The sequence below is a fragment of the Populus euphratica genome, unplaced genomic scaffold (genome assembly GCF_000495115.2).
Source record: "Populus euphratica unplaced genomic scaffold, PopEup_1.0 scaffold116.1, whole genome shotgun sequence".
Taxonomy (NCBI): Eukaryota; Viridiplantae; Streptophyta; class Magnoliopsida; order Malpighiales; family Salicaceae; genus Populus; species Populus euphratica.
The window spans coordinates 94,975-118,819 of NW_011499995.1; the positions used below are offsets into that span (position 1 = coordinate 94,975).

Sequence of the window (23,845 nt, forward strand, 5' to 3'; positions counted from 1 at the left end):
TTGACATGTGATTAGGGTCTTAGCTCAGATTAACCCCTGAGTTGGATTTTAAAACTATAATAATAATCATTTTTGTTTTTATATTGATCTGGGTTAATGCTCAATTCCACTCAATATGTGAGCCTTAACCAAGTCAACTACTAAATTGAGTTTTGAAATTATTATAATAATCACTTTTATTCTTAAACTATCCCTGGTTAACCTAACTTGTGACTCATGACTCGGGTTTTCCCTTGGATTGACTATCGAGTTAGGTTTTAAAATTATAATAATAATCATTTTAATCTTTCCATATCTTATTTGAAGAATTTTGAAATAATGAGTTTTTTACAAAGATATTTTAGGAATAAAAAATAATAACTGAAAATATGTCCTCTTTGTACCTTAAATTTTGAAAATAAAAAAATTACTCTAAAATTATCTCAAAAACAAATTTATTTTTATATCTTTATCTTTATACATTCATCAAATTAACTATAACTAAAAGGCATCGGTCTTTTACTGTGAATTACACTGTGCATTCCACATTGAAAATATTAATGCTTTTTTTTAAAAAAATATTTTTAATTATTATTTTTTAATTTAGTTCATTAATATTAATTTGTTTTATTTAGTTATAGTTTGGTAAGTTAAGCCAATTGATTCATATTTTTTTTAATTAGTTTTTTTCTTTCAATTTTATCTTTAATATCGATTTGATTGAAAATTAAATTTTATATTTTATTTTGTTTATTTTTCATTAGATTATTGTAATCTCATAAGGGGATTTTACTGCATCTCTCCTCACAAAGCACTATTAACTAGAATAATGCTTTGCTTTGTTTTTTCCTTTTCAATTAATTTTTTTGTTTAATTTTATTTTTTAATATTATATTTTTTTTCTATTTAGTTATTATATTTTCATGATACGACCTTACTGTCAGAGCCGCATTCAAGGCTCTTGGATCTGGTGTTGCAGACAGTCCAAGGCTCTTATGCCTAGCGTTAGCGTTACAGTTGGATTGATTAAAACTCGAGGCATGCAAGTTTAATATTAATATTGATATTATAAATATTATTATTATTATAATAATAAATGTTGCTAATTTAATCATTAATAAATTTTAAAAAAGTATTATTAGTTATAGATTTTTTTTCCTCATTGTGGATTATACTATGCAAATCCACAGTGAAAAACAGATGCCTTTTGGTTATAGGTTTTTTATGCCTTTTTCTTTGTTTTTTAATTAATTTTTTTGTTGTTTGATTTAGTTTATTAATATTAATTTTTTTCTATTTAGTTATCATATTCTCGTGACATGGATCTCAAATTTGATGAGTTAATTTAGTTTGGCAGGTTAATCTAGTTAATTCAGATTTTTTATTTTTTTCTTTCAATTTCATCTTTTAATATCGATTTGATTGAGAATAAAACTTTATGATATATTTTCTTTACTTTTAATTAGATTATTATGATATCATGAGGGGATTTTACTATACCCCTCCTTGCAAAGCACTATTTATTAAAATAGTATTTTGCTTTGTTTTTATTTTTTATTTTTTTTTTAATTTTATCTTTTAATATTAAATTTTTTTTCTATTTAGTTATTATATTTTTATGATACGACCTTATAGCTAGACCCTATTCAAAACTTTTGAGTTTGATATTATAATGAAATCTAAGATTCTTAAACCTGGAGTTATAAAATCAACTTAAACTTAAATTATATAAATTTAATAATATTATTAATATTATTATTTATATTATAATTAATAATACAAATATTATTCTGAAATCAAGTATTATAATAAGATTCAAAGCCCTTGAATTTAACTTTGCTGGTAGGTATAATATTATTAGATTTTAGTTTTTTCTTATATTTTTTTATGCAAAAAAAAAAAAAAAATCTCCCGCGACGTAGCATGACCAGCTAACTAGTATATTTCTATATGCAGTATCTGCATCTTTACTGTTATAACCAAATGCTAACTGTGTTTCCTTTTTCTTCCTTCGTATACAGAGGCCGTCCTTTGCCTTCCATGAGACACGTCATGTACATGTGATTGGTTTCATCACCACCGCCCTTTGCCTTCCAACAGCATCAAGATTTTTAACTTATCGTTTTCATTTCGATTGGTTGTTATATTGATTTTATCGTCAGGTATATCAAGGATTTGTACACTTACTAATACCCTTGTGAAATTAATTTTGAAAAACAACCAAAGTCAAGTGCTTCAACGATTGTTCCAAGAGACAAAGAACTAATCCTGAAAAACAACTTGTTACTCTAAAACACGAAGCCATGTTGCAGATATTGCTAATTCAGAGATGAAAATGAGACGCCAATGGCTCACGTCGGTAGGAACTAACCCCAATACTGGAATCCTGTATGATTTATAAAATCCCGAATGAATTTTGGACAAAGTGGCATAACCATCCAATCCAAGCAGCAGCAGGAAAGGAAGCCACAAATCTACCATCTTAACCACACATTAAAGAAACACTCCAGCCAGACAAAGGATTGACTCATTCTCCCCGCAGCAACCACCACTAGATAATGGCTCTGATAAAGTAATCAAATCTATTTCTCAATGGAACAACCCAATAAATTTTTTTCCAACAGCAGCTATTAACATGCAAGTTACAAGCACTTACTATGTGCAGATCTAATTAGGTGTATAACCAAAGGAACAAAACCCAGAAAGGATCGGGATGACAAAAAGCTACATTAGTTTTGAAAATCTCTAATGTTTTCTGGATAAAACCACCTACATTGCCAGCAGCCACGAAGAAGCATTCTATTGCCGGGAAATTGGTGCCATTGGCATGGATGATGGTTGGGTGTACAAATTACCATCTGAACCCTGATAACTTGGATACGTATTAGCTGGAGGCATTGTAAAGGGGGCCATGCCGGTCATTGGAGCTCCAGCTGATGGATACCCAGCCAAAGAAGGTGGTTGTAGCTGCGACATGGCATAGCTGTACGGTACACCATTTATTGACCCAGCAGTCTGCATGAACTGGGGCATGGAATATGGTTGCATAGGTGGCAATGGTGGGGGTAGTGGTGGAGGAGATGATGGGGGAGGTGGTGGGTTGTTTGGAGTTGACTGCTGGGTACTACCTGCAACATTCTGCTGGAAAGACTCAGGATGCTGGAAAGTGGGAATTTGAAGATGTGAAGGGTTCTGAGTTGGTATATAAGGCTGATCATTGTCGAGCTTAGCCCGTTTTTCAGCAGGGTAATCACTAGAAGATTCTTTTTTTGAATTGCCAATGACACCTTCAGATGCAAGAGAAGACAGGACATAAGAAAGCATCTGGGCTGAGGATGTTGAAGCAGTTAGTTTTTCTGCCACAGCAGCAGCAGCAGACTTCCGGGGATCTTCCTCAACATGGCTGGTGTTTTCAGGAAAAGATACCTGCTGGGTGTACATAGATGGAGCTGATTGTTCCCTGTCTCCAGCTATAAAGCTTTGAGGTACCATGGAGGTGTTAGCTTCCTTTGCACTTTGCTCAGCCACTAATGGAACATTGTTAGAATGCAACAACTGTTGGGTGATGCGACTAGCATGTTCTGAATGGGAATGTGCAGCCTGTAGAACAATACAAATGGGAAGGAGATTATAAACATGCTTGGAGCTGGTATGAGTGAAAATATACTCCAACAGAAAGCTATTTGAAGCAGCATACACTTATCATATCCTATTTTTCCACAATTTTTTTAAATTCGAAAACTGAAGTTTTAAATTCTCTGAACTTAAATCATCACCACTTAAAAGGGGACGAAAAGCCATCTTTTATCCTCTCATGCTGTGAAGCATCAACCTAGAAACTTCAATCAAAAGAAAAGGTTTGTATTTGCACACATGCCCATACCAAATGAACACATAACACGCGCGCGCGCGCGAGTTTAAGAGCAATAAAAAAAACACTTCATAGCAAGTAAGGGGAAAAAAAAAGCACCCTGCATACTAGATATCCATAACCTCAATGTAGATACTTATCTGACCAGTACAAAAGTCGCATAAAATTTCACATTTCAAACAGAATCAAAAGCTGAAATTCAAAATTTTATCAAAGGCAATACAACAGAACTTAAAGAAACAAAGACAAAGCATCATAAATCATACTATGAAGGAATCAACTTCAGTGCATTGTCCAAAGTAAATGTTGGAATTTGCACCTACAGCCATACATAGTGAGGGTAAAATAACAAAGAAATGGTTGCAACAAAAGAAAACTTTTGACAGATGAATATTTGAAAGTAAGAGAAATCATCCAGTTTTTGGAATTGAGGTGTTTTGAGTTTTTTGTACAAAGTGGTTCACCAAATTTTTGATTGAAAAAGTCAAATCATTTAACTAATTAAAAACTTAAAATGCATGAAACTGATGCAAAATCTATAGTTTAAGGTTGACAGCCTTAAAAAGATCTGATTACAAAGTTGTGGAGAGAGAATATAATATGCTATGAACTGCCAATCCATCAAATTTTTTGAATGCATGAAACTGAGGCAAAATCTAAAGTTTAATGCCTGCAGCCTTCAAAAGATTAGATTAAAAGGCTGGGAGGTTAATCTAGTTGAAGTGGAGTTAGGAATTTGGTAAACATGTATGTTTGCACTGTCTAGAATATTTGATAATGTAAGCCTATAGAAAAGTAGGAAAACAAATCAACAATCATTTTACAAATGTAATGAACGAATGATCTACAATCAAGCATATATCTCTACTTATTATTAGGATATCATAAAGTAAAAACTGTGGTTATAGTCATCATGAAAATAGAACTTCCTATTTTCCGGTTATAATTTATCATCATGTCAGGAGTTGTTCAAAATAAGAAAGAAAAATAACAGACCAAAACAGGGCATATAAGTACCACACCTGAAGCTGATGACGGACTTGTTCCAGCTTGGATTCCTGCCACAAAATAATGCCCGGTTTAATATGCTGTCAGATTCTTTTTGATTATAATGGAAAATATTATTTGCTACTAAAGAACAATTTAATCAACCAACCTGCTCCTGTAGAGCTTCTCTCAAATAAGACACTAGACTTGCCCTTGATGATTCAATGGCTGTCAGTTGTTCAATGCTGTCCCTCAAAATAGCATGCTGCCCCTGCAGCTCTTCCACAAATGCAGCTCCATGGAATTGCCCTGTTCAACAGAAAGAATGGTTAAGGATGATAGCAAGACTTCATGGACAACTAGATAAACTTTAAGAGATGGGACAACTAGAAGGGCTTTTTTAATCATAATTTTGAATAATTACACCTCATCTACATCTTGCTAAAGGGATGGAGCAAAGTAAATATTAAAGGAACGTTTTCAAAATTTCAGGCAGAACATGATAAATACTACAGATGCACAAATTAATTATTCCTTGCCTTTAGTTATTCTTATTACATCAAAATGCATGTGCAATAAGCTTAAACTTTCGAGATAAATATCATGCCAAATAAATAATGCATGGCAACAAAAATGTTCAACAGAAAAGAGTTGATACACCACGACTAGTCACAGAGGGATGAAGAAAGGCAATAAATATGTTTGCAGAAAGTTATAGAAAAATACACAGGTTGATTGTCTGATTAACGTTTATTGTAAGTAGAAACATTTAAAGACTAGATTCCGTGGCTGAAAGATGATGCCAAATGCAACTACTACCTGAATTAAAATCACCACCGATCTCCTTATCAACTTTCTCAAGGGAACTGATAGCACTCCTGCAATTGCTAAATACAGCATCTTCATCCATCTGGCCACCATAAACAACATGATAACTAGCAACTATCTTGTCTATTGCACTTCCAGTAGGCTGCTTCTGTTTGAAGAAGAAAAACAATTGAAGTTATCGGAAGGAACACAATAGCAATATAGCATAATCACCAATGATGAATGCAATCAGCATAGAAAATTCAACTTACCATTTTGGTTCCTATATGCTTCCCATTTCTATTATTGTTCTCCACTTGCTTTCCCACAAGCTCTTCCTTCAGAATTTGCCCTCGGGAACCAAAAACTTTTCTTTCTTCCCATATGCCAATCTGCATGTAAAGACAACAGAAATGCAGTAATAAGAAGTATTTAAATTTGGCAATATAGGCAGATGTTGATGCTAAAAAATTCAAGTACATATGTAAATTTCTGCATGCAATGTTATTCTGAAAAATACTTAACACATAATTCAGGGAATGTTATTCTCCCAGCAATTTCAGAGGCAAAATAAGCATCCTAAGTCTAAAAATTAAAGAGCACCTCAGCACTCAAGAACAAAAGAACAAATACATAAGACCATGCAATCAAAAGCAAATCTCATCAAACATGGCAAGCATGGTTGAACCAAAATGAAATATCCAAACCATCAAAACCAGACTGTTGACAGTGCCCCACCTCATTTAGTCCTACGGATTCAAACTAGCTTAGCTCAATGTAGATATTGATGTATCTACATTCCAATCATGTTGAGAACTGAAATTGCATGAGATTCATGTTTGATGAAGATCTCTAGGTTTGTCAATGTTGGTTCTTGATGGTTTCAGAGTTCTTTTTGACAAGATGAAACCCGTGTTGTTTTGGTTTAAAGCAATTTCATGATTTTTCATCTTCATACTACATACAACTCCCCATGTGGATAAATTTCATGTCAAAGGACTGACTATAATTGAGATGTTAATAAGATAAAGGCAAAATATGATTCAACCAATTAAGTGAATCCATTCCTCAAATATTCTTCGATCAGTATATTCCCACAGGATATCAGCAGAATTTGGATAAGCCATCTCCAAATATATCATTCCAGGTAATACATGGACAAGTGAATATATACAAGAATTGACATCCACCCAATTCCAGCACTACATTCAATCTGCCTCTATCTCTTAGTTGGAACAATGTTCTGCTTCTAAAACTTAATCCAAGCTAGTTTGTTTAAAAATCACCATAATGCTCTCGCTATATGTTTCCACAGTCTCACACACACACACACACACACACACAATAATAATAATAATAATAATAATAATAATAATAATAATAATAATTACCAGTAGAATTGGTTTAAATCCTAACACAAGTCCATGTAAAATAGAATATATGCTGTGCAATTTCCAGCAAATAATAAGTGGTATGAGCTTAATCTAAGATTGGTTCATGTGAAAACGACAAAATGAAAAAGAAAAAACACTACAAACAATTAAGGTAATTGAAGACAGAAAATATAAGACAGGTGAGCATCCAGTACCAATCGTTGAGCATTACTTCTTCCAAACTCATCCCCATTTTCAATCATGTCACGAAGAGCATCTGGAAGAACCTTCCAGAATTCCCCAACAAACTCTGAACCTTTTCGACGACTATTCTGCAATATATCATTTGCCAGATATAGAAAGGCCAATCTGCGGTCACGTGGAGAAGAATGAAATTGTCTGGCCCATGTTTCAACAACCTGTTTTGCTTTATTCATATGGAAGATACACCAATGCGATAGAGCTTAGCAAATCAAGGATAACAATGAAGAAGTCACACCACATATTGGAGATTGCAGGTTACATAAGATGGTGAAAGACAGACAGCTAAATACATACCAATAAAATATACAGTAAAAGAATATTAAAACAACATTTGAATTTTTCACTTGAACCAAGAAGAAAATATGCAACAACCAGCAATATAATATAGGTTATAGCAGGACAAACATCTCCAGAATTAACTTTTACCTTAGACAACCTCACCAAGAGAATTCAGTTGTTGCTTGATACACCTCAATAACAAGGCATAGTTCTAGAAAAGAGTGACAACCCATACGTTATTACCAACTGGACTTCAATAACAGAAGCTAAAAATCTATAAATTTAAAAGGTTCCAGCAAAACTTTCTAACAGAAATGAATAAACATGATTGGTGACATAAGTTTAATTGGATAACACTATAAAGAGGATACTCTCTATGCTTGCCTGTGTACTGTTGAGCTTGGCAAGCTTCTCCACAAAAATCTGAGGATTAAACGAACTTCCCATTTATTGTCCCAACAAATGAAGCAAATGGCAGAGCAGACCTTGACCTTAAAAGCTTAGAAATCATAATAAGAGAAGAAATACAGAGAAATACTGTTAATCCCACTTCAATATTTTGCAGCAAAAAATTAAAACACAACCCGTAGATATCACCACGCACCATATAATTAAACACCAAAGCAAATAAGTTAACTACAACTAAAACTATAGAACACCTTCCACAGGAACTCCATATTGCCCATACATCTTGAGACACGAAGCTTTTCTACATATAAATTACTCAAACTTTAAAAGGATCCAGTAAAACAAAAAACTCAAAGCCCACAATACTAATATGATAACAGAAGAAAATTCGATTTTAGAGAAATTAATTACTTGTCCTTGGCAACGCAACCTATAACAGATTATAACCAAAAATCTCAAAAAAAATATTTAATGTTGGGTAACAAATAAACAAGCTATTTGCAACAGAGAAAATCAACAGAAACTTAAGAAAGTAACCAACACCAAGTTCCTCCATCTTAGTATTCAGTATATATAGTCATAAGCTTCTATCTGAATTTCTATTTTTTCCTAAAATATCATATTCAATTTCTTAATAATAATGTTGATTACATTAACGAAATATTACTTTCAGTTAATAATAACTAATTCTCCACTCAAAACCCTACAGCCTTCTCTTCAATTGCCGAAAACAAAACTTCAAATTTTCCACTAAATTCAATTTGCGAAAAAAGAAAAAAGAAAAAGAAAAACTCAAGAGAGCAGGATAATATTATAATTAAAGCTAAATAAATTAGCAAGTGGTTAAAAAACCGAAATTAATTAATTAATTAATTCAAAACCTAAAAGCTCAAGCAAATAATGAAAAAATAGAAAAAGAAAATGGAAAGAAACACAAGAGAGAGAGAAAGAGAAACCTGGTAATATAGGGTAATAATAATGCGGTTAGAACGAATCAGCGCTTCAAAATTTCTTCAGCTCAGAGATGGTTATTAATGTAACTGCGCGAATTGGATTTTAAGACCCCCTCACCACTCATCTCTTGTGTTTCGAAAGTGAGAGAGGCAGTTAGTTGTGAGCTTTTTAGCTTTCTGCAGTAATCACGCTAAATTGCGGTGCGGTGCGGTGTTTCTATATTATTTTTATCACGCTAAATTGCGGTGCGGTGCGGTGCGGTGTTTCTATATATATATATTTTTTCCCTGGTGATTGCTTAATTCGTGTGATTGAACTGTTGTTTTTTATGTTTTAAAAGTATTTTAAAAAAAATTAAAATTTTATATTTTATATTTATTTTAAATTAATATATTTTAAGTAATTTTAAATATTCTATATGCTAATATTAATTTTTTAAAATAATATTAAAATAATTTTTAATAATATTATTTTAGTATATTTTTAGATAAACAGCACTTTAAAAAATATCCAAATACCCACGCGCGCACGCTTGAATATTCCAGCTCATGGTAGGAGCAAATCTTCGCCGCCACGTCGTTTATTTCAAGCACGCACCTCTATGAAATTTAACGTTGTTTATATAACATTTTATTAGTTATTTTTTGAAATTATTAAAGAAAACAGATATTTATATATATATATAAGAAATAATAAAATATTATTATTTATTTTTTATAATTATTTAAAAAACAGATAAATAAATAAAATACATGATTCATCAATGTTTTTATCATTTTAAAATAAATAAATAAAATAATTAATAAAATATCATGAGTTACTTTCTAAACACGATAAAATTATTTTACTTCTCTTATGTTTGTTTTTTTAAAATTTATCTATAACATTTTTTTTAATATAAGTATCATTTATTCAGATTTTTTTCCATAAAATCAATAAAAATTATTATTTTTATTATTCGAATAAGGAATAATTTATTGAGACTAAATGCACATTCTATTAATCTAATACTTTCTAAGTAAATAGATTTTTTAATTGCATATTTCAAGATTTATATTTAATAAAAAAATATTTATAAGACCCGCAACAGGTCAGTTTAAATTTTGATTTTAAAAAAATAAAATAAATTTATTTTGTTATAAGATAAAAGAAGTTTTTTTATGTATTGACTTAACTTAGCATTGAGTTATTTTAATTTCTTTACTTGATAATAAACATTGTCTTATACGGTTAAACCAATATAAAGATAATATGGTTAATTCAGAAGTTGTTCCGAATCATTTTTATTTTTCGTATTTATTTTGAAAATGCCAAAACTGCTAGGATCTATTGTTAAAAGTGTTTAAATTCAAAGGAAATAGTTTTCAAAACTAATTTGTGATAATGGTTGTTTTACTTAAAATAAATATTTCTTAAAAAAATAAAAAATCTAAAATGACCAAGCTTTCTGCTCGAATTTACCGTTTCCCCACGTAAGTTAATCATGGTGGCTTGTATTATGAAAAAAAAAAAAGGGAATCAGGTTAAACATTTTAAGGTTTTTTATTACACTTTATATTTTACATTTGAAAAATTATCTTTTATACACCAGCTTATACTAAATTTAAAATTTTATATAAAATAAAAAATAAAATACTCATTTATATAATATATATATATATATAAGCAATGTCATAAATACAAATTCAGCTTGTTAATGTGCCTCTTGATTAATTAGGTAGACACTTAAAATTTTAATATTCATGAAAAATGATAAAAAATAAAAATAAAAATTCAGCATTTGCATTTCCAGCCCCCCAAGTCCCAAATAAACTCAAAAGGAAAATAAAGGAAGATTGGAAATATGACCAAAAGAAAATAAATTGAAGAAAAAAAAAACATAGGATTGTAAGAATTAATTAGCCGAGCAGAATCACAACGTTAAAAAAGATTCAGAATCATGTTGTTCATAACACAAAAATTCAAGAAAAAAACAAATTACATGGGGGAACCAATTGAAATTAAAGGCCAACCCTGCAGAAGTTATCAGTACTTCAACCGATGGAGTTCCATGAATAATTGCTAGCATTACCCATGCATTTCCAGCAGAAAAACAAGAGGCCTCCTTACAACATGTTGCACCCTTACATTATCAAGGTGGCTACAATTGACTGCAAATCCTTTGAAAAATAACAAAATGTATGCTTCAACTCCTCCAAATTGCATCCTTAACTTAACCTTTGAATGCTCAATTTGTTCATGAAAGGAGCTAGATCATGAATATTATGGTCTCTTCCGGGCCCCGGAGGCAGAATTTCCATCAAAAAGTTCATCAATATAAGTCTCCAAGTCTTCAGCCTGATATTTTATGTACTTTTCTGTTTGTCTTCCAGGGGTTAAATACTGCGAAAACCTCCCCATGAAGGACCGGTATGCTGGTATCACCACCGCCGTTATTGAAACTCTAAGCTCTGATTGAAGTTGTTCATCACTCACCACCCATGAGCTCTGCGCCTTGTGGATCTCATCAAATAACACGTTGAAGCTCTTGAACCTCTCTTTCAAGACTGGCTTAATTACTTTTCCATTCACTTGCAGTCCCTCATGGCCTAAACAACCCAGGAGTTTGCTCCACGTCTCTCTTTGATAATTCTTATGGTAGTTCCTGAGTTCCGAGGATTTCCTGCGGCACCATGGATCTCCCATCATTTGACGGATCTCTGTGGAGCCTTTGATCTTTTGCACAATGTAGCGTCCATTATTCATCATGAAAATGCAGCTCAATGCAATATCCTTATAAAGCTTCGACTTGGCCTCCAAATTGGAGTCTAATAAGTCCATTACTCTCACCAATTGATTTGAAAATGGAGACTGATTTTCTTCATCATTGTCATTGTTAAAGTTTTGTGACTCACTTTCGTAGCGTGGCCTGCTTGTTGAATCAGCACGTTCGATCTTTGAATGTTCTCGAAAGACTTGCTCAAGAGTTGCTATGTATTCACCTGCATACTTCAGATAATTCATCGTGTAGCGAGTCAACGGGTGAACCGCACCGCCAGGCACTGGAGTTTTTCCTGTATCAGACTTGATTGAATTCTCCAAATCACAAAACATACAGATTGCAGCCTCTCCAATCCGACACCGAGCTGTTGTTGACTCTGTTTTAAGCTCATTTTCATATTCCTCTGAAAACAGAGCCCCCATTGCTGGAAGACTGTCGCGCAGAGTTTCATACATGTCAAGAAACTTAAATAACTTCTCTGCCGAGCGCTTTGTCATTGCAACAGCTTCAGCAAAATTTAGGAGCTGGATCAACACACTGCGCGTAAGATTGCTGAAAAGGCTAGAGGAGATTGAGGAATGATTGGAGAAAATAGCCTCGGCGAGCTTTAGCTCTTTCACGAAGTAAATGCTTGCATATTCCTTGACGGCCTTGATCCATAAAGGGATCTCTCTTTCCAAAGCTTCCCATTGCATCTTCTGCACCTCATCAATGCTGATCTTCTCAAATCCTATCTCGGTGAAGCACTCATCAAATGCTTGCCCCCTAATCATCATGTACACATGGCAACATTCAGATTCAAATCCACCTCCAATCATCTCCTTGGCAATTCTATTCAGTTTTGAAACAGCATCATCAGAATATCCTAAGAAGTTGTCAGTTTCTGCTGATTCAGATTCTGGCAGTACGCAGCGGTCAGCTTCATGTTGCTTCCCTTTTGCATCAGTATTAGGATCTTGATCATTGTGTTTAATATCTTCAAGAGTGAACCTGAATTCATCCTCCAAGCATGCCATTGCTCGCTGTTGAATCCCTCCAATGCGGCTAATCAATGCTGCACGATTTGGATCGGATCTCAATCCATCAAGGGAAGATGTTAGCTTGGAAATCCGATTCACAGCTTCAAGAAATGACGAATCCTCCTCAGGATTTTGACCCCACTTCCCTTTCCCTTCAGTCAACTCATGTTTCGCCACCTTTTCTTCAACAAGATCCAAAAATTTCTCAACAAACACGGGAATCTCCATAGGCACCTTCTCATCTTTTTCTTCCTTTTCTTCTTCTACAATTGTTTCTTTTGCATCTTTCGGAGTGGCTGACAGTGTTGTAATAAACTGATCAATGTCTTGAGACACAGTTTCAAGGGTATAATGAATTTCAGGAGGAGAGATGTCTCCAATCTCTTCATCATTTTCTTTCTCCTCATGTAAAACTTCCTCGATCTCATGACCTGTACTGTCTGATTCTTCCACTTTCACCCCTGCTTTAGGTGACTGGGACACCAACTGATCGCAGGTTTCAGTCTCAGGTTGATCATGATGATTGGCATTGGGATTGGTAGTAATGTTGGTGGCATTTTCTTCGTTGTCAAAACCGTATGAATTATTAGAAAGCTGTTTCTCAGGCGGATGTTTTTCAGACAAGTCTCTTTCCATTGTTCTGGTACAAAAAAACAAGCAAATGAAAGGTCAAGGTGGGGAGGGGGTTTCAAGAAGAAAGAAGGTGAAAGAGAGGGACGTGCATTAATTTTAGTGAGTTTCTAATTTCAACGTATTTTTTGGTTCTTTCTTTTTTGGTGGGGAATGAATTATTGAAATGGTCTTTGTTGTGAGAGGCTGGGGAGAGCTGGAAGGAAATGAAGGGACACAAATGTTCTGTAGGAAACATGAGAGAAAATCTTGGGTGTATTTTATCCATCTATTTGGAATGGTTGACCGTTGACTGGATTAAACAATTAAAAGAAAATAATAATAAATAAAAAAACAACGAAAGAAGATCCTCCTTTGTGTTTGTGTGTGCTTCCCACGACCTTGATAATCTTTTCTTCTCTATTTTTTCTGCTAATTTTTAGGGTGTGTTATGCTGTGCCAATTTAGATAGCAACCGAAGTATTTTCTTTTTTAAATATAAAAAAAGAGATTGGAATTTGAGATTTATTCAGAAATAATTGACTAAAAAACCTAACACGTTAAAATTTAAAGAAAAAAAAGCAAAAAAACATTATAAAGAAAAACAGAGAGTTACTTTCAATTCTAAAATATAAAAAAATGGATTTGATATAAATAAATAAATAAAATATTTACTATTCTTATTTACTCTTGAAAAATACAGAATAAATTCCAAAGGAAAGATTGATTTGAATAGAGATGAAATATTTTTATATTTATGAAGTTCTCAATTCAATTGGACAATCCATCTTCAATCTTGAGGATGCATGCGATTTAGGCTAATTTCGTAGCTATGGGTCCAAGCAGCTTGAACATTTCCAGTTTTTTAGGGTATGTTTAATATTTTGTTGGAGATTATATTACTAGTTATGGTTTAAAGTATTTTTTTTATTTAAAAATGTATTAAATAATATTTTTTTATTTTTTAAAAATTATTTTTTATATTAATATATCAAAATAATTTAAAAATATAAAAAATATTATTTTTAATAAAAAATCAAAACTTTTGAAAACATGGTTTGCACCGTGTCCCGAGCGGGATCTAAATGACTGAAACATTTCTTTAAAAAACTATGTTTAAGTTTGATCATGTAGCTTATAATAAAAAAAAAAAGAAATTAGGATTTTATAAACTCTAAATTTATAATTAAATTGTAAAGAGAAGCAAATTATAAATGTCAATAATTTTAATACTAAAAGCATATAAAATTGTTTAAAAAATAAATTAAACCAGCCTTAGCTAGAAAGGAAATGGATTAAAAAATAACAATGAAAATAAAGAAAATTTCAAAACAACAACTTCTAAATCTAATATATATATATAACCCTTAACGTATACTAGCAAGCCAAATCAAGCTTGTAAAATACATTCCTAAGATTTTAGTTTAATCTAATTTTCATCAATAAATTTATTTGACTTGACTAAATTTTTTTTCCGGTTTATAAACATGTATATTAGAAATTCCTTATTTTCATCTTACAAATTCAAGAGATGTCTTCTGTACAATGTAATAGAAATGTTATAGATAAATAATATAAAAAACAAAACATTCTATATAGGGCAACTTACCTATATATCGTCAAGCTTACAATTTAAAATTACAAACATAGAAAATAATTTTTACCAAAATTATATATAAAAATACCTTCATTTACCTTACATGTTGTCAAAATATGTTGTATTATATTAGACTATAAGCTAGGATATTTAGTTTATCATAACAAAAGCATACAAAACATGAAAAATTATTTAAGATAAATTAGAATGCATATATTTTTAAATATATAAACATGCAAAATAAAATTCAAGATAAATATGTTTTCAATGTAGATATAATAAAAAGAATATTATTATGCATATTAAGCATATATTTAAACTTGCAATATATATAAAATCAAAGTCCTAGCATGTATACGAATAATAAAAATAGCAATGCTTGAATTAAAACAAAAAAGAATACTTACTTATTAAAGTATTTTAAAGAAATGAAATTTTTATTGTTATTGAGAATGAAACCTTTATTTTTAAAACTTTATTATCCATCACTTTAATTTTATTGTGAATCTAGCAATACATGTTTATTTGAAAGATTTCCATGATACAACTTCTATACCAAATGTATATCTACTTGGGGATTTGAATTCTTAGTAATGGATATTCAATTGGCATCATTATACATTTCTAGTACCACTAGTTAACCAATATAGTACAACTTATGGTCCATGATGTTTCTTAAATATTTAAATACATTTTTTGTTACCTTTCAATGATCCATACTTAAATTACTTTTAAATCTACTCAGTTTACTTATCGGGTAAACAATATTAGGCATTATATAGTTCATAAAATACATTAGACTTCTAATTATTCGAGAAAATTCTAATTAATTTATTCCTTTATATTTATTCGCAAATAGGTATACACTTATATCAAATTGTGTTTTAATAGTGTTGTAGTCACCTTTAGAAACTTTGCCAAGAATTTTATTAACATAATAAGATTACAACAATATCAATCTATCAAATATCCTAGAAATTTATATTTCTAGTATGATATATGTAATGTCCAAGCTTTTTATGTCAAACTTATTAGTTAATGTTTTCTTAGTAAATTTAATCATGTGATCATTATTATTCAAAATTAACAAATCATCCATATAGAGACATACAATGACATAACCTTTGGCAATCTAGTTTTTTATTTCATTATTTAGGTGCTTGTTTCAAACTATATAATAATTTGACAAGCTAACAAACTTTATTTTCTTGTTCATTGACAACAAACCTCTTGGGTTGTTCCATGTAAACCTGATCATCCATTTGTTGTATTTTAAGCTTATTAATAACTACAATAGATAGTAACATTTGTATAAAAGTTATTCTTGACATAAATGAATATATGTCAAAATATTTCACACCTTCTTATTGTCTAAATCATTAACAACAAGTCTATCTTTATATTTATCGATAATGCCATTAATTTTCATCTTTATTTTGAAGTTCCATTTATGGTTAATAGGTTATTTGTGAAAGAAAAGTCACTAGTTCTCATGTATGATTATTCATAATGATTTTAATTTATCTATTAATATTTTTCAATAGGAAGCTTCTGAATAAAATATTGTCTCAAAGTATATTCGAGATTTATTTTTTAATAAGTATGTAGAAAAAACGAGACCAAATATTTTGGTTATTTTTGTCCTGTTACTCATTCTATTACTCATTCTAAGCTCAATTTCATGATCTTATGATTGATAATGATCACTTGAGCTAGTCTCAATTATTTTTTTAAAAAAACAATTTTCTCTTGTTTCTTTTAATGGAAACACATTTTTAAAGAATATAGAATTCTTTGATTTAATAATAGTATTTGAATGAATATCCTCAATGCTTAACTTATGTACAATAAATCTATATACACTATTATTGTTTGCATGTCCAATAAAAATACAATCTATAATTTTAGGATCCCTATACTTTGAGATATTTTTAAGAAGGTCTTCTACCTTTTCATAAATCATATGATGTCTTTTCTAAATTTTTTTGGGCACTGTGTGAAGTGACAATTAAAATTTCTTCCCCTCTCCCAAGTTTTGAGATCCACCCGAACTTATCAACATGATATTTATCATTTTTTTAATATTTGGTTTTTAAGTTCTGTAACACTTTTTTATTATGGTGAATAAAAAGTAGTTGTTTGATGAATAATACTATTTTGAGAATATAATTCACTAAATAGTGTTGCTTGACCGCTTTTTATGATCGACTTGTTTTAACTCGCAAGTGCACGAGTGTGCGATGTAGCAATTAACTCGGTAAGATCGAGGTCATATCCACAGAGAGCTAGATCTGGAAATTAAGCTAAGTAACAAAAAAAAACTCAAGAGAAATTAAATTAACAATAACTTGGTTGAAAATAATTGATGGATTTGTTTTTAAAGATAAAAAAAAAATGTAAATAGATTTTAAATGACAAGAAAAGTAAGTCTTGGTCCAAATCAATTTTAATGGTGATGTATTGGTGATTTCTTCAACATATATAAGATAACTCAACCTAATATCAATGATGGTGATATTAGATCAGAAGATATTACAATGAAGATTAGAAAGATGAAGATTGATTATTGCTTAAGAATGAACAAGTACTTTCATATTAAGTAAGACATTGAATCAAGCAATCTCTATACCAAAACTAAAGTTTGTGCATAAAAATTCAAGATTATAACATTACCTAAATGATTTCTAAAATTTCTTTACAATAATAAATCATTCATGAAGAAAATAAGAAGATAAACATTAAGATTCATTCATATCCTAAAGAACTCACCTCAATCACCATTATCCTTGATTTGGATCCAAGAAAGAGTTTAGCCAACCATGATTATATATAAGAACACTTCAATAAACATGAAAGAACTTGAATCCAACTGAAAAAATAAGTTTTACAAACTAAAGAACCGAAATCTATAAAGAAGAACACAATACAATTTCAGAAAAAATTCGGACACAAATCTGACTCTAACTTTGGACAGCAATTCGACCCTCTTAGAAGCTTTTTTTGGAGAAGTCTATTAGAGACATATTTATAGGCAATTCTGTCACCTTTCCAGATCATTAAAGAACAGCTCATTTGGACACCTGAGTCAAAAGTTATGGGCAAAACACCGAAAGGTGTTCTGAAAAATCAAATCAAGACAGCTTTACAACTACTTTGGTGCACGTTTTTCTTCCTCATTTATGAGGTGTCTCCTTCTTCTTTTTGACCCAAAATAATGTTAAAATATCCCCTCCAGCTTTCCATCCATGTGCTTGCCTTCTTGGATCAATGGATTGCCCAAAATAAATCAATTGTTATTTGTTGTGTGGACATGTAAGATCATGGATTGTGTTTGGGTTGATTTGAAGGTTGATTTGGGGTTGATTTAGGGCTGATTTGGGGCTGATTTTTGGGCTGAATTTGAGCATCAAATAAGTATACAAATGTACTTATTATTTGGGCTAAGATTGACATTGAAACCTTGAGTGTTTAATGGTTGAAGTTTGCACACAACATAAGGCAAGTTTGGGCTTGAAATAAATCATATGATATTCTTTTCTAGAATTGGAATAGAATTGATTTTTGGGACAAATTTGGAGCACTTATTTGAACCAAGATTTGCTTCAATCTTCAACTAAATGTCTCTTCAATTCTTTGTTCTGAATTCCGACGTTGAATTTTCTGAATTAATTCATTTAAGCTTCAAAAACCTATCGAAACATTAAAACAAACTTCATTACTAAAAAACACATCAATTATTATAAAAACAACCAAATAAAAATAATAAATATATATGTAAAATAAAAGACTTAATGACACTTTTGATGCACAATCAAGTGTTTTGTATTCTTCATATTTATCTTCTTGTTAAGTTTATTTCCAACTTCATTTTTGTAGTGTTTAAGCATTTTAAGAGTTTCATCTTTGCTTCTAAGTAAATAGGTAAAACAATATCTTGTGCAATTATTTATAAAAATAATAAAATACCTTTTTTCACATCTCATTTGCACAAACTTCAAATTACCAATATATAAGTGAATTAAATTAGAGATTCATTATTTTTTTCAATTATTTAAAAAGAAGGTTTTGTTAATTTTTATTTTACACAAATTTTACACTTATGATTTTTCTCAAAAGTCATTCTTTATAATAATTCATGGTTTATTAACATTTACATAGAATTATAATTCATATGATATAACATGCCATAACACATATTACAAAACTCAAACAAATAAGAAGAACATATAATCGTATCATCATCATCAATGCTTACAATAGTCATTACATTGATTTTATATAGGTCATCATAGAGATACTTTTTTCCTACAAACATATCATTCTTAGTGAATATAAATTTATCATTCTAAAAAAAAAATCTTAAAACTATTTTTGCTTAATAATAAGCTAGAAACTAAGTTTTTTTTTCCTATTGTCAGTAACATACAATATATATTAAGGGTAAGGAGGTTATTTTTAGTATGACCTTTTTCAACACATAGTACTTTGAAGATTTATGATTTCTCCATGTATAGGTTTTTTTCATCCACTTCTTTGTGAGTGGAAAACATCTTTTTATAGACACATGCATGTCTTATAGCACTGCTATCAACCCATAATTACTTAGGATTATTGTTCAAGTTGACTCTAAAAATACCACAAGATATGTTCATTTTTAAGATTTTATTAATAAAATGATTAACCTTGACTACGTTAGCTTAAACAATCCTTTTCTTATGGTTTCTAACCTCATCTTTATTTTTGCAATCTTTAACCAAATGCCTGGTCTATTACAAATAATGCACTTGGCATTGAACTTTTTGGCAATTCTTTCTCCTTTTATAACAAGTTATATATATAAACTTTACCACTTGTTTCATAACATTTGATTTTAGGGCACCAATGAGTTGGCTTTTATTTTTGGATAACTTATTGTAAACCTCAAAATAAAGTCTTTAATTATCATCTTCTTGTGTTTATGTTTAAGATGGTTTATAAAGTCTTTTTAAGATGATGATAATTTTTCAATTATTGTAACCACTTATAATGACTCACTTCGAGACATACCTCCAATACTTTATATCATACATGATGAGTTGAAACTCTTGAATTTAGCTTATTATGGTTATTGAATCAACCATCTTGAAATCTAAGAATCTATCCATTATGAGTTTTTTTATGTCAACATCTTCAACTTTATACTTTTTATTTAAAGCTTTTTATAATACTTTTATACTCTTGATTAAACTATACACATCGTAAATCCTATTATCCAACTTATTCAAAATGTATTTCTTACACATAAAATTAGTATGATTCCATGCATCTACAACCACTATAATAGTAGGGTTAGATTCATTTTATGATGATTTTTGTGCTTTCTTAGTCAATAAATTTTTCAAGTTCAATGTAATCATATAGAACAAAATCTTTTATTGTTACCTCTTAAAATTTAATCCATTAAACTTTTCAAGTTTTTCACCATGCACAACAAAAGATGATGGTGGAATCCTCACTACCGAAATAGTATTTGTCGAAGCAATATTAGTTGACACAACCAAGTCTTGAGTATAAGACATGATATATTCTATAAAAAAAATTGATACTAATATTTATAAATAAATACTTTAGCTTTATAATAAGCAAGTAATAAAAAAAATTGAAATAAATCAATTGAATAAATACAAATATTTAAACTATGAAAGATAAAATAAATAATTTTTTCTTTTCTTGGATTACTAAGTTAAGCCTTATTTTGTTGATTGTAATTTGTTCAATTATCATTATTTCATATGTGAACTGTATCGTATATAAAAGTAGTATTGTGTGAATAATATTTTAAATAAATAAGTTTCTATAAAAAATTAAAAGGATCACAAAGGAATTATATGAATAAGATACATTTAGGAAAAACTTTCTCCTCAATATTCCACGACACCATCTTATTTTAGATACACTTATAAAGAAGATATTTGAATTAAAATAAAAAAACTCAAATATATTTTAACAAAATATGAACCTAAGCTCTATATTTGAAAGAAAAAACCCAAGCACAAAAAAAATAAAACACTAAGAATTAATTCTCATCATTTTTAATTTTTAATTAGCTATTATAGATTAAGAATTAATTATGAAAAAATAGTTTTTTTAAGTAAAAAACAAAGAATGTTTTTAGATTAATTTTTTATTCACTCATAATTGTATTTAAATCATATTAATTAAATAAATTTATAATAATCTCCCATATAAATAGAAATTATCTCAATAATTAAAAATATTTTTAACAATTAAATTGGCCTCATTTTTGTTTCCATGCACTATAGAAAAAAGGATGTGAGAGAGAAGATCCGTAGAGAAAACTACTATAGTAACAAAAGAATCGAAGAAAAAATTAATTTGGCATTTCTTACTGGATAATTAAATTTGAAGATAATTAAAAAAAGCAACTATAATTAGTCAAATCTTATACTTATATGGTTTGTTTATATCATTAAATAATTAGAAAATAATACCATATTATTAAAAAAAAATACATATTCCATATCTTTCAATGTTCTAAGATGCTCTCTCGAATGATCTCTAGCTTGCTCCATTCCTCTTCACATGTTAGCACTTTTTTTATTGATGTGAAAATGGCATGAGTGTTTAAATTTGTTGTACAAATCATAACTAAAAAAAGAATACCCGTCAATGAATTAAAATTACGTGTAAAACTTTAGCCAATAAAAATGAATTTTAATTAGTTTAACATTTTAATTTGATATAAAGTATGAAAAACAAAAAAATTAAAATCAAAGCTATAAACTTTTGATAGGTTTTCTTGTTGGTTAATAAAGGAAGTGAACTAGGAGTGGAATATGTAAAGTTAAAGAGAAAGTGACAATTGAAAGAAAATTTTAATTTAATGGTAAAGGTATTCCTATACTAACTTGTATCTTAACTAAGATTAAATTATTATTTTTATAATTTTAAGAGTGCATCCCAACATCACCTTAAGCTTAGCACATCTAGGAAAATTTAACAAAATTTTCTAGATATTAATCCCAAAATTTAAACATGGAGAAAACCTATTTATCAATCATAGTCAAAGAACTATTTTAACCCGATATTTTAAACTGTTAGCTGAGGTTTCAGGATATATTTTATATTATTTTATAACACACCATTTAAGTAAAAATTATTTGGGTTTGAAACTTGCATAGACATACATTACCTTGTGTTTGATTTTTATCAAATAAATAGAGATGGTGAGATTTGAACTTATGACCATTTGATCATCAAGACTCTATTACTATGTCAAAGAACCATCTTAACCCAATAACTTAAACTATTAAGTGACATCTTAGGATATAATCTATATTATTTTCTAACTTGGTTCATTAACACTAATTCTTAGTTAAATACAAAATTTAAAATGCGTCTATTCAGTAAAAAATGGTAGCTTAAAATCTTGGTACTTATCGGTATTTAATGAATAAGAAATTTTGGCTCTTTCTTGAAAACTAATGTAAGCTTGAATTTTATTTGAAATACCATAGAGTTTGAAGGTTTTTCTTTCTTTCTTCCTTTTAGATCAGATGGAGCTCAATCGCATTTGGTTTATATATTCAATTTCACGAGAAAATGAAGCTACAAATTTTTTGGTTTTATTTATTTATTAGGCTTTGTGAGTTAGGTTTAACTTATGGGTTTTATCTATATGATTTTTATTTGAATTTAGTTGTACTTTTTATGGATTTTTAACTTTAAGAGAGTTGTACACTCAATTTAGATTATAACTAGATGTCATGTTCGCATGATACTGCGGGCTTCTAGTATGCATGCTTGTTCGTTGTCATGGGATTGTAAAAAAAATCATATGGAAAAAAATGATTGCAATTCATAATATTTTTAAGAAAAAAACTATAAAGCTAAATTCTCAATCAGCTTAATATTTTAAAAAATAAAATCAACAAAGATAATTTTAAAAAAAATTAGAAAAAACAAAAGGAAAAAAAACCAAGCAGGGAAATACTATAGCAATCTATAGTATTTCATGAGGAATTTTAAAGTTGTAATTCTCAATCAGCTCAATATTAAAAATAATAAAATTGATAAAGAAGATTTAAAAAAATCATAAAAAAAGCATGTGGGGGGAACACTATAACAATCTATAGTGTTTTAAAGAAAAAAAACTACTAAGTTAAATTTTCAACTAGCTTAATATGAAAAAAAATAAAATTGATAAAGAAAATTCTAAAAAAAATCTTAAAAAAAATTATATGGAGAAACACTATAGTAATCCACAGTATTTTAAAGGAAAAAACTACAAAGCTAAATTCTCAACTATTTCAATATTAAAAAAATAAAATTGATAAAAATAATTCTAAAAAAAACAACACAAAAAAATAAAAAGAAGAAAAAGACAATTTTGGAACAAAAAGTAAAAAGTAAAAATAAAAAAATGAGAAAAAAAACTTGTGGGGAAGTTAAAGCTAAATTATCAACCATCGCAATATTAAAATTAGAAAAACATCATATGGAAAAAAAATCATAAAAAAGAACTATATGGGAAAACACTATAGTAATAATAAAAAAAATTATATGGAGAAACACTATAGCAATCCACAGTATTTTAAAGAAAAAAACTACAAAGCTAAATTCTCAACCATTTCAATATTAAAAAAATAAAATTAAAAAAATTAATTCTGAAAAAAACAACACAAAAAAATGAAAAGAAGAAGAAGACAATTTTGGAACAAAAAGCAAAAAATAATAATAAAAAAATGGGAAAAAAAACTTGTGAGGAAGTTAAAACTAAATTCTCAACCAGCTCAATATTAAAATTAGAAAAACACCGTATAGAAAAAAAATCATAAAAAAGAACTATATGGGAAAACACTATAGTAATCAATAATATTTTAAAGAAAAAACTACAAAACTAAATTCCCTACTAGCTTAATATGAAGAAAATAAATT

The 23,845-nt window shown here is 29.4% G+C and overlaps 2 protein-coding genes across 2 annotated transcripts; both read right to left on the reverse strand.

Annotated features, from left to right (window-relative positions):
- Window positions 1-2,504: 2,504 nt before the first annotated feature.
- LOC105140577 (ENTH/VHS family protein) lies at window positions 2,505-9,136 on the reverse strand. Its single transcript, XM_011047454.1, has 8 exons — window positions 8,925-9,136; window positions 7,932-8,059; window positions 7,233-7,480; window positions 5,917-6,036; window positions 5,657-5,813; window positions 5,007-5,146; window positions 4,873-4,908; window positions 2,505-3,579 (listed from the first exon to the last, which is right to left on the reverse strand). Exons 2-8 carry the CDS (start codon window positions 8,005-8,007, stop codon window positions 2,779-2,781), a joined length of 1,578 nt encoding a protein of 525 aa, XP_011045756.1. The 5' UTR covers window positions 8,008-8,059; window positions 8,925-9,136; the 3' UTR covers window positions 2,505-2,778.
- Window positions 9,137-10,959: 1,823 nt separating this feature from the next.
- Window positions 10,960-13,338, reverse strand: EXO70C2 (exocyst subunit exo70 family protein C2). Its single transcript, XM_011047518.1, has one exon. It carries the CDS (start codon window positions 13,336-13,338, stop codon window positions 11,185-11,187), a length of 2,154 nt encoding a protein of 717 aa, XP_011045820.1. The 3' UTR covers window positions 10,960-11,184.
- Between the last annotated feature and the right edge of the window lie 10,507 nt (window positions 13,339-23,845).

Coding starts and splice junctions, on each gene's coding strand:
- LOC105140577 (XM_011047454.1), bottom strand. CDS start 8,007: ATGGGAAGTTCGTTTAATCCTCAGATTTTTGTGGAGAAGCTTGCCAAG. Junction 7,481..7,931: donor TACACAGGCAAGCATAGAGA/GTATCCTCTTTA, acceptor TGATTTGCTAAG/CTCTATCGCATTGGTGTATC. Junction 5,814..5,916: donor AGCATATAGGAACCAAAATG/GTAAGTTGAATT, acceptor TTCTTCAAACAG/AAGCAGCCTACTGGAAGTGC.
- EXO70C2 (XM_011047518.1), bottom strand. CDS start 13,338: ATGGAAAGAGACTTGTCTGAAAAACATCCGCCTGAGAAACAGCTTTCT.